The sequence below is a fragment of the Vidua chalybeata genome, chromosome 2 (assembly GCF_026979565.1).
Source record: "Vidua chalybeata isolate OUT-0048 chromosome 2, bVidCha1 merged haplotype, whole genome shotgun sequence".
Classification (NCBI taxonomy): domain Eukaryota; kingdom Metazoa; phylum Chordata; class Aves; order Passeriformes; family Viduidae; genus Vidua; species Vidua chalybeata.
The window spans coordinates 3,518,163-3,529,822 of NC_071531.1; the positions used below are offsets into that span (position 1 = coordinate 3,518,163).

The window sequence follows — 11,660 nt, forward strand, 5'->3', positions numbered from 1 at the left end:
TTATCTCTAATAACATTATTCAGACTGGCTGCCACCAGCATTTCATTAAGTCACTTTTTTAAAAGCAGAAAATGGGAATAGTCAGCAAGATCAGTCCTTGAGGAAAGCCACCTATTCTGTGTCATAACCCCTCCTGCAAACAGGTCACCACCTACCTTATTTTTACTAATCTAAAAATATTTCTCCCATGACACACCAGGTGTGATAGATTAAAACCCAGATAAAGAAGGTAGATTCCTTCTGTTCACTTTTTTCCCTGAAAAGAGGCAGCAAAATTAACTTGGTACAGAGCACATTTGAGGGCTTTCTCAACACTTAGGTATTTAAGCAGAGACTCAAACTCAGCAATTATTGCATCCCCAGAACACTCAATTCACCCCCTCCCAAGACCACAGGACTTGACCAGAATGCTGCTCTCACTCTCACATTTGAGTAATTGAGTTTTTCAATCTTTCTGAATTCACACAAAGGAAACCATGAACTGAACACTTCACCTACCCCAGCAGTCGATCAGACATATCCAACAAAATGTTCCTCCACTCGGCTTGCTCGAAACGCCAGATCCGAGCTGTTCCATCTCTGCTGCCACTTATGAACCTGAGCAAGTATTAAAAATTCATTCATTTATTTTCCCAAAAATTTGCTTTAAAGTATGTTTAGAGTTAGACACCACCACAATATAGATTTTACAGTGGAAGACTCATAGAAGTGAAATCTTTAATTTGCGTTCAAGAGAATTCTTGCCATTAACTTTCTTTGCAGAAAAGAAGGAAAGAGTTTTTTTGAACTGGGAAACTGAATAAAGTTGTCAAAATATGAAGAACAGAGAAGCAAGTTCCAAAGATTAACTCGATTAACTCATCTTCAGTACAGGATTTCAATGTATTTTAAGTAATTGTAAAGTTTCAGATGCTGAAGTAGAGGCAAGAACAAATCAGATGAAAAGGTTATAATTTATTTTTGACCATTTTCACTGCATTTCTCCTATTTCCTATACAATACTCAGTGAAATTGAAAGGAAAGGAGGAGGAAAAGGAGATTCAAGAAGCCACAAACACATTGGGCACATTAAAAAGTGGTAAAATTCCTCCAGGTAAATAAAACCCAGCCAGGCCAAAAATATCACGGAACACAGATCAACAGAACCTGGAACAGCTGAAGCTTAATTATGCTCCTTCATCAGTTCAAAATTTCCCTTCTGAGTTCTAAATAAGTAGATTTTTCTTTACTGGGAACATCCAGGAATGGATTCTTAATTCCAAAATTATGTATTTTTTTGGCCATTTTTCAGCATTTTTCAACATACCTGTCCCCACCATTAGAAAATTGAATGCTGTCAACTTTATCCTGTAAGAAAAAAGTAAAGTTTGTTCAAGTTTTATTTTTTAAACAGGAAATACATTATTTGACAATTCTGAATTTAGTAAAATCTGAAATAATGAAAAAATAAAATACTGTGTAATTTCTAAGAGTTTCAACTGCATGGCAAACCAAGTCCAAACACTTCCCAGAATTCACTAACCATTAATGTATCTAAAATGGGTATTTTAAAAATTGCCTGAATTCAACATGAAGGATTAACAAATTAAATAACCTGGTGGACAAATGAGTCATATTTAAATATACTTCCAATACCATAAGTCAACTACAGTAGCGAGAAATCTGTTGTTCCTACTCCTACTTACACTTTACTTAAAAAAATAAACAATTACTCATTTTTATAGCAATCAAAACTGCAGGAAAAGTAGATACCACACTTAGAGCAGAAAAGTCTCCTCTACATTAAAAAACTAAGTGCTGATCAAACCTTATCAATGCAACCAAAATAAACTCAGATTTTGTAGTAGAGGAAACATTAATGCAAAGAAAATTAATTAAGAGCCTTGCTAAAAATCCACTCATAAAATCATCTTGTGACTTCAATGCTGCTTCAAATTACTAATTAACTAATTACTTACAGCATGACTTTCCAATTCACCTATTTTCTCAGGTGTTTCAGAGCCAAAAAAATACATCCTGATGACGTGGTCAGTGCTGCCAGTTGCTAAAAACATCCCACCTGTAAAAATCAAGCAATAATTAACCTGCTGTGGAAGAAATTAAAACAGGTCACCACCATTTCTCAGAGGCCTGGTTTAAATAAAAAAACCCCACACCTATTTGGAGAATGGCACATTTTTTATGCTCTTCCACTGACACACATATGTGGAAGGAAATCCCCTTCTTGCCCCAGAAAGTGTTCTCAGCCATAGTAAAAATAAATTGGTGTTACAAAGATTTTTAAATATATCTTTAGGGCAATAGTGGAACTTTTAATATTAAACTGCACAGAGAAGCCTTCACTCGTGGGAAATATGGCTCTGGATAATCAGAATTATGTAGATGACTCTCACTGTAGTCTGTGCCTCATTTGTGCCAGTGAATTGCATCAAAATTAGGCTGAAATATGAGTAAACCAGTCAAGTGAAGTACCCAGAGTAAGCACACCAGCATTTAGCTGAGGTGGCAGAAATTCCAAGATCTACCTCTAAGTGCTGTAAAAAAAAAAAAAAAAAAAAAACAAAAAACCTGAACAAGCAAAATGTCAAAAACACCCTCTGAATACAAGCCAGGGTCCTATCCTGACAATGTCAACAAGCTACACTTTGACTTGGTTTTTATTTCTGAAATCCACATGAACTGAGTGAAAGGAAACAAGGCAGGAGTGAAGCACACTAAAGATCCATTTCTGGATCCTAAAGAGGAAGATCTTTATGAGCACCCCTGGCACTGGGTCAGGAGCTCCTGCTGGCAGGACCCACTTCCCCTGCTGGTGACTCTGGGATGTCAGAGAACCCATTTTGCCAACCCCTAACATCCCACAAGGGGATTAAACAAAAATTAAGAAGATGGATAGAAGCAAACAGTCATTAGGTGGCTTTTACCTCTGTGCAATCACCAATGTCTTTAACAGTCTTTCACTGCTAGCTAAGGGAAGCCCCATGATTTAATCATGGCACAGATAACAGTGCACATCTGTGCAATTAATTACTCACAACTGCAGGTTTTCTCCATTTTAAAGCTGTCACAAACAAGTGTTACAAGAGAGGAAAGAAGAAATCACAAGGCTGAACTCCACCTGACTTACCCACACTGAAGGAAGAACAAAGCATCTGAACCCCTGGCCTGGGCTTCTCTGTGAACTTCACTGGCTTGGTGCTTAAAAAGAAAAGATGTTTGAAATAGGCCACACCACCCTAAACTTGGCTTTTAGCAACATTTCAAAGCATAAAGGGATGTTTCTTTAAACAAGCGTCATTTTATACCAACTACCATGCATGATGTGGCACAATACCAGATACACACTGATCATTCTAGAGCTCTTTTTGGTAGTAATTAATTTTTTGGGTACAAACAAAGAGTAATCACATACTGAACATTTCAAACTATCCTGAACGTACATATCCAGCATGCAAGTTCTGTAAGAAACATTCTAAAAATACAGGACTGTTGGAAAACCAACACCACCACCAAGTTTTATTATATTTTCTAACATATTTACATTTCCAGCCAGTCCTGCTGTCCTACATTTGAACTTTTAGTGAAGAAAGAAATGAATACATTTAGACATTACAATACATTAAGAACATTAATTTGTAAAGGATACAGCTGGTGATGGTGCTTTAAAATAACTACTGAATACATTATTTGCACAGTATTTTTATAACCACAAAAACCCAGTGGAGTGAAAACCACCTGACTTCTTTTACTCAAGCCCAGAAGGGCATAAATGTTAACCAGCAAACCATTCACATACTTGAATTTCATGGAATCTGTATCCCACTGCCAAAAGCAAACAGTTCCATCTGCCCCAGTGGAGACCATGTATCGCAGGGAGCCTTTCACCATGGGACTGAACTGCAGGGAGGAAAGCAAAATCACACACAGGAACAGAGATTTAAGAATTGTTCATGAACTTCTCAAAAAGTTAATGTAAAAGCTCGATTTATTTTGGATTTTTCATCTCAAACTGCTGGAGCAGTTGTTGGTAACTCATTTTTAGTGTTTAAAAGGTAATACCTCCCCTAGTTTAAGGTAAGTTTGTGGTCTGTGTTTCAATTACTGCATTTAAAAAAACCCAATTCCGTCAGTGGTTTGGGCTTGATGTTTTCACTGACCACAGTCATTCACTGAAAATCCTGTCAATGAATAAAATAATGAGCACAGCAGACTGAAAAAGGGGAAGTTTGAATAGACAGGTGTAGGTTAAAAATAATTAAGCAGAGCACAAGATATGAGATAGTTTGAATGTGTAATTTAGCATCATACGTAATTTTATAGGAACTGTATGGGAATTCCTCAGAAATAGTTCTTTAAGACATGGATTTATTGCTTTGCACAGAGCTACCCTTCAGAAAACTTTACAGACACAGCTTGTTTAAACTGTTCATCAATTTCCAACACTGGAAAGTCACATAAATTGTACATAGTGCAATTATGGTATTATTAAGAACTCTTAAATTAAAAAAATCCACACACTGCAATAAAAGAAGCACCAGAAGTATTTAGACACTAAGAGCCAACCAAACTAAAAAAGGCAGTGAATGCCACAGAAAGTGCAGGTATGAAGATTATTCTCTGAGGCAGCATTTTTGAGAAAAAATTCAAAATTTTTTGTTTGTATTGAACTCCACAAACCACTCTTCACCCCTAAAGACAAGCTGTTGGTCTCACTGGAAAACACCCCAAACCTGGATAATGAGCTACTACTTTCTGTGTTAATGAAGACATTAAAGGTCAAAACCAGACTGAATCCAAAGGACCACCAAGAGCACATGATGTATCAAACCACCTCCAAATTTAAATACAGACTTTACACCTTTGTCCTTCTGAAATAACTCCTGTTTTTGAGATTAAAACAAATACCCACATTCCAAAAGTTGTAGGAATAATATATTGGATCAAAACACATTCACACAGAATAGCAAACCATGTCCCCAGTAAGAGACATGGATAGTCAGGATATGGAGACATGGAGGTCACGATATTTCCCAGAAACTCCCTTCTGTTCCAACAACTCAAGTGTTATATGCAGTGATCTTTAAGTGAAAAAGAATTCCTGTCATTATCTTCAGTTAAATACTTAGGAATTCCAGAGAGACAAGGAATTTACTTGTTTTTAAGCAGGTTTATCCTGTGATTTGACTTAGTTTTGACATAAATATTTACACATTCAGATTTCACTACTCCCATAGGCAGGCACAGAGAAATAATTTCAGTTTTCAATATGCAGAAACACTTCAAAAGCCCCATACCTGCAATGAGGTAATGGACCCAGTGTGCCCATGGAGGACAGCAACTGGTGCACAAGTCCTCAGACACCACACTCGGATCATCTTGTCACAGCTCCCAGCTGCAATCATGGTGTTCTCATAGTTCACAGCCATGTCAGAGATCTCTGCTGAATGTCCTCGTAAGGTGGCAAATAATCTGCCATTGTGAGTGGACCAGATCTTCACCAGACAGTCATCTGAGCCCTGAAGAGAAATATTCATTAAGGACAACTTCTGACATGCTTCTGACCTTTAATTACAGCAAATTGTTCCACTTAAGCACAGCAAGGGAGTTGCATTTTACCAGCATTGATATTTATCTCCAGAAGTTTTAGCACAACACCCATTTCCAAGCATCATCTAAAACTATATTCAGAGTTGGATGTATTTTCAGCAACTTACAGTAAATATTCTGTGTCCAGTCCTGTCAAATGCAACACAATACACAGAAGACAGATGGCCAAGGATCCTCCTGTGCATCTTGACATGCTGGTACATACTTCCTGGGAATGAAGTGCTGAACTTGGCATATCCAGTTAATTGCTTTGCTCGATGCACCTCCACTAGAACACAGAGGAATCACATCATGTTTCAAACATGTCTGTTCTAAAACCTAATATTAAATGTCATTAATATTAAAAAGCTACTAGAAATTACTTTCAGATTTCATAAAGTCAGGTTTTGTGGTAGCTGCAATTTTTTCTGTGTGTAAAACCAGTATTTTAGAAGCACTCAGCAGCAGTGGGGAGAGGTGAGAAGAGCTTACCAAGATTTGGTGGGGTGCCATAGTTCACAGGCATTTCTGGGGGTCTGCCTCGATGCAGAGCAGCAAATGCAGAGCCCTTCCAAACAGTGTTCCTGCAATCTGCAAAAACAGTTGAAGTTCATCATAAATACTTTCTAAAAATGCCAAGAGAGCTGCAGTTCCAAAACACAGCAAAGACCCATCTATTCTGGTCTCAAACACAGGACCAAACCCACCAAAAACCAGGCACCAACTGCCCCAAAACTTCTCACAAACAATAAAGAGTTAAAGAGAAAAATCCATTTAATAGTAACAGAAGAAAAAAACCAACACAACCAACCAGCAAACTTTGAAATTACTCCTAAATGATGGTACCCCTGCAGTTCACATGACACAAAACTAAAATTCCAACTGATTTTTAACATTTTCCTGAATATTTATACAGGAATGTAATGAGTAGTTAATAATATTAAGTTATTTCATGAGATGATCTCAAGAACCTTTCAGTAACTAAAGGGGATTTACAAGAAAGCTGGAGAGGATTTTTTCGCAAAGGCTTGGAGTGAAAGGACAAGGGGGAATTGCCTCAAGCTGAAGGATGACAGGTTTAGATGGGATGTTGGGAAAATTTTTTTCCCTGTGTGGGTGGGCAGGCCCTGGCACAGGTGCCCAGAGCAGCTGGGGCTGCCCCTGGATCCCTGGCAGTGCCCAAGGCCAGGTTGGACACTGGGGCTTGGAGCAGCAGTAGAAGGTGTCCCTGTCATGGCAGGGGGTGGAATGGGATGAGCTTTAAGGTCCCTTCCAACCCAAAGCATTCTGGGATTCCAAGAGGTCACTTCCAAAGTGTCAGTTCTGCCTTTCTCACACTATTCCCCAAATCCTAACTCTGTGCACACAACAATGAATCACCCCCATTCCAAACAAAGAACAGATCCTACCTTTTGCTGTCCGTAGCAAGGACTGTCTCCCTGCCCCAAGTAAGGAATTCACTCTGGAAATGCTGGGTGGGATCTCCTTATCCAGGATAGGGCCAATACGTTTGCAAATTTGTAATAAATGATCTGGAGCCACATGTTTGTTGGACAGCACCTGACAGAAATTCAAGGTTTAAAAATTAGGTTGGTACTCCCAGAACAGATGGATCTAAAAGCATCAATATGCACAGGTGTTATTTGATTTTTTTTTTAAGTTCAACTTAGAGAGAAAAATCAATTCTGTTAAGCTCTGATCTAGTAAATTCAGTGGGTACTCTGCAAGCTAGAGAGAACTGTAGTAAAAATAACTGGAGTAAAGTTACTCCTGCAGATCAGTATTTTATTACTGGAAGTTTGCAGGAATCACCCCTGTGGCACCCACTTGTGAGACACCCTACACTGAGTGTCTTTGCTCAATTCACCCTATGATTTGTACTAAAAATGAGAAATAAAATACAAACCCTCAGAACTCAAGATCATGGAGAATGTGGTTGCAATCAAGCACAAGAATTTATGCAGCTACTACCTGTACTTGCTCAGTGAACTGCAAACCAGCAGGTTTGAGTACAATCTCTGTGGAAACAGTTTCCTTGAAGAACCAGTGCCACATAACCTAAGTCTGCCCTACTTCCTTAAACCAGGATCAAACCATTCATCCCTACATTCAGGAATGATCCCACACTATCTGCATCAAACAACCTAAAAAAAAATACACCCCCACACACACTCAGATGTCTCAGACAAGAACAGATGTGTACGGGTCCCTTCTCTTTCTGTGAGTTCAGTATAAAAATCCTTATTCTTATCAAGACAACCACAATAATGCAGAAGTTTAAGACACAAAGTAGGAATTTTAAGCAGCCTTGAGTAGAGCAAACCATCAGAATTAAAAATTGAAGCTGTTGGGGAGGTCTGAAGCAGCTGGGATCGACAGCCCCACACTTCCTCCAGTGTGACCTGGCCACAAACAACCCAGTCAGCCCCAGCAGCCACACTGCTCCTGCAGCAGCCAGAGAATTCCCAGCCAATCCATTCAGGAGAGGCTCAGGGCCACACCAGCTCAGGTATGTGGCCTCCTGCCCAGGTGGCTGAGAACACAGGCAGAACAAGCTCGTGCTGCTGATGCTGTTCCCTTGAACAGCTGAGTTCTCATGAGCAAAGTGTCCCAACAGGGCTGATCTGCTCATCCCAACAGTGGGAATAAAAACTAAAAATACCACATGCTGCCAGAAAGTTGCCCAAATACACACTGAACATTCAAAAGGTACAATTTAAGTCACAGCCTTGCACTTGTTTTTAATAATAAAATCCAGGTATATAAAGCTTGTGGGGCACAGGTTGTATTCCTGGCAGGGTGGGAGGTGATAACACCAGTAGAATAGCTCCCATTACCCCACAGGCAAATCTGTCCAAGCAAATCAGCCCATCAGATGCTTAAGGTTGATTATAAGAAACATATCTGGTAGCCCAAAGACTACAAAATGCAGTTTGACATCATTTCTTTATCAATTTTGACTCTTGAATTGGTATAGAGCAGTACCAGCCACAACATCCAGGACAGAAAGGTCAGCCTGCTTTCTGCCAAACACTAAAACCCTTTTTGTTTGCATGCCATCAGCAATGTCTATATTTTCTAATATATTTTCTAATTGCAACCCTTGCATACAAAACCTTGCAACTCTTTTCTTTTTGAAGTAGTTTTGCTGAGATTTTTGAAGGAACAGTTATTTTAAAGATTTGCAATTCCATGCTGAGCAAAGTGGAATAGAAATAATTACAGTACATGACTGATTGTCTGTGGTCTCTGCAAATTCAGAGTGAGACCAGTGGGACAAGAGGTTCCCAGAGCCCTTCAAAAAACAGAAACTAAAACCCTGAGAAGATTAATTTAGATATTCTGAAACACTACTACTCTGTGCAGAGATTTCCTTTAAATTGTGCAGGAAAAAGAGGTAGAAGCAGCACATGTTAAAGAATTAGTTTGACAATTGTAAATGCAGAATAATCACAGTTAAAAAGCAGTCCTGAAATCAGAAAAACACACACATGGGATCTCCCAACACCCTGCTTTTTGCCAGAAGAAATGGGGTAAGAACCAACAATGAAGCAACATAAAAAACCTCCCAACAATTCTTTCTAAGCTTAATGCTACTTTCATCTTGCCTAAATTCAAGTCAGAGCTTGAAAATATTCCTGTTTAGCAAGGCCAGACTTCTTAGTGACTTACAAAAACTGATCTAAAACCTTCCTTGCTCAACTGGCCACAACAACAAATAAAGGAAATGGAATCACACTTATTATTTCAAGCAATACTTAAATAATTAAGAAAGTGTTTTAAACAACATTTCATTCCTTCTCTATGCAAATATGATCCTGAGATCTTTAAGTGCTTCACATGAGGGAGTTCACTGCAACAATCAGTCAATTAACCCGGAATGCCTGAACCTTAGGTGGGAAAAAGCAAGGACAAACAACTCTTTAAAGGAAACACTATCAAATACAATAAAGCAGGACAAAAACCACACTGGGCAGGGCAGGCACCACCAGGCCATTACCCACTGGCATTCAAACTCTTTGCCATTTAAGAAGCAGCAAAATTAAGCCCCAAAACACAGCTCTGCCTTCTGTAAAAATAATTCAGAACACACCACACCAGCCGTGGAAGGGCAGAAAGTGCATTTTGTGGAGAGATCGTCCTTCTCTTTGCAGCAGTTTAGAAACAAAGCCATGACCAGCGAGGAGCCGGCGACATGAGCACATTCACAGTCACCACAAGTGCCAACCCTCGGTTTCTGAACAGCGATTTCATTTCCTAATCTGTTGGAGGGGGCTGAAAGAAACCAACCAGAAAATAAATACCGACAAATCACAACGTGCCTCACAACCTGGTCCCTGAAACTCCGAAATGAAACCTCGCTGTAGATTGGCTCCTGCCTGCATGTAGGCAGTGGCATGTACCACTGCACAACGCCAAGCTCCACCTCTGCTATGTAAACAATATCCTCAATTTAAACCACCGCTTGTGTTTTTGTTAGTCTGATGTAAAGAAATTAAAGGCCTTTTCTAAAGTAAACTCCAGTGTTCAGAGCCAGGACGGTAAAGGAAGGTGAAGATTTGGGCCTACTCTTAAAGGTAGAGGGTCTAACATCAATGTCATCACCGTAAATAAAAGGGTTTTTTTAAAGAGAAAAGTCTCACCAATTCTTCATAACTTCTATAATGCTCATTTCCTTGCCAATCCAACCTTTTGGGAAGCAACTGAATAAAGGAAAAACAAACAGAAAAACCGTGAGCGGTTAAAGGGGAAAGGAGGGACGACAGACCACATCCATAACAATGTGTGCTGAGGGGGGGGGAAAAGTTGAGACAGCGGCAGAAACTTGAATGACTTGCAAAGGAAACTTTTGACTACAGCAAGATTTCATCAGAGCCCACACAGACCTGGTGCTGCTCCAGCTCCTGCACCAGCACCTGCAAAGGGAAGGGGAAAAACACAGAGTCAGGGATAAGCCACGATTTGGCTCCTCCAGAGCGGGGGGCGCGGCTGCTGCCACCTCCCCCCGACCCTCTGCGGGCGGCGCGGGGTGCCCGCGCCCCGGTGAGCCCCGGACTCACCTTCAGCGCTCTCCTGCAGGGCCCGGTGCTCAGGAACCGGGCGATGAGGAAGTAAAGCTCTGTAAGAGACACGGCAAGAGACACGGCGGATGAGCCGGGGGGCGGCCGTGACCCATCCTGAGGGGGGGGCAGGAAGATGGCGGCACCGGCGGCACCTCCTCACCCCGGCCCGCGGTGTTACCTGATTCAATGAGCGGCAGCGACGCGCCGGAGCTGGAAGAGGCCGCAGGCTCGGCCATGGCGGGCTGAGGGCGGCGGGCCCGGCTCGGCACGGCGCTGTCAGCGCCTCCCCTCCTCCCTCCCTCCCCTCACGGCCGCCCCCCCGCTCCCCTCAGCGCTCCCTCCCTCCTCTCCCCCCTCAGCGCAGCCTCGGCGGCGCCGCCGCCATCGCCTCCGCACCACCCGCCACGGAGCCGCCGTCGACACCTCCGCCGGGAGCGCCTGCGGGGGGGCGGCGTAAAATAGTTCCCGCAGCACCGGGCGCTTTGGGCGCGCCGAGGGAACAGCGGTGAAGGCGTGTGGCCGCGGGGAATATACACGAAGGGCAGCGGGGCGGGTGGCGGGGGGGATGGCGGGGAAAGCGCCGGGTGAGGAGAAGGGGAGGTGGAGGCGCGGAAGGATCGCGCGAGGCAGGCGGCGGTGACGCGCACCGGGGGCGGGGCTGAGCGCGGCGAGGCGGCAGCGCTGAGGGGTGGCGGGGGAGAGGCGGCGGCGCTGCTCCGAGCGGCCCCGGGAGCAGCGGGGCTGCTGCCGCTGCCTCGGCCTTCCCAGCCCGGGACAGCCCTCTCGGGACCCGCAGCGAGGCACCGAGAGCCGGTTCCAGGGGGCGATGCGGTGATGGAGCGGACGCCGTGTGCTGCCGGGCCAGGGCCTTTGCCTCGAATGCCGTGTCCGGCTCTGGGCCTCTCTCCGAGGAGGATATCGAGGGGTTGCAGCTTATCCAGAGAAGGGAACTGGGGAAGGGGCTGGAGAATTCCTGAGGGAGCTGGGAAGGGGCTGAGCCTGGAGAAAAGG

General features: G+C 42.7%; 1 protein-coding gene across 3 annotated transcripts in view; it reads right to left on the reverse strand.

The window, feature by feature from the left end:
• Positions 1 to 10,907, reverse strand: part of BRWD1 (bromodomain and WD repeat domain containing 1) — a 43,848-nt gene extending 32,941 nt beyond the window's left edge. For all 3 annotated transcript variants that reach the window (XM_053933183.1, XM_053933175.1, XM_053933188.1), the window contains exons 1-13: positions 10,828 to 10,907; positions 10,647 to 10,705; positions 10,473 to 10,502; positions 10,230 to 10,289; positions 6,996 to 7,146; positions 6,079 to 6,177; positions 5,715 to 5,875; positions 5,295 to 5,516; positions 3,797 to 3,897; positions 3,128 to 3,198; positions 1,959 to 2,059; positions 1,307 to 1,347; positions 499 to 597 (exon numbers count right to left, since the gene is read on the reverse strand). In XM_053933183.1, coding sequence (XP_053789158.1) covers positions 499 to 597; positions 1,307 to 1,347; positions 1,959 to 2,059; positions 3,128 to 3,198; positions 3,797 to 3,897; positions 5,295 to 5,516; positions 5,715 to 5,875; positions 6,079 to 6,177; positions 6,996 to 7,146; positions 10,230 to 10,289; positions 10,473 to 10,502; positions 10,647 to 10,705; positions 10,828 to 10,885 — 1,253 coding nt within the window. In that variant the 5' untranslated portion in view covers positions 10,886 to 10,907. The remainder of the gene's footprint in view (positions 1 to 498; positions 598 to 1,306; positions 1,348 to 1,958; positions 2,060 to 3,127; positions 3,199 to 3,796; positions 3,898 to 5,294; positions 5,517 to 5,714; positions 5,876 to 6,078; positions 6,178 to 6,995; positions 7,147 to 10,229; positions 10,290 to 10,472; positions 10,503 to 10,646; positions 10,706 to 10,827) is intronic.
• Between the last annotated feature and the right edge of the window lie 753 nt (positions 10,908 to 11,660).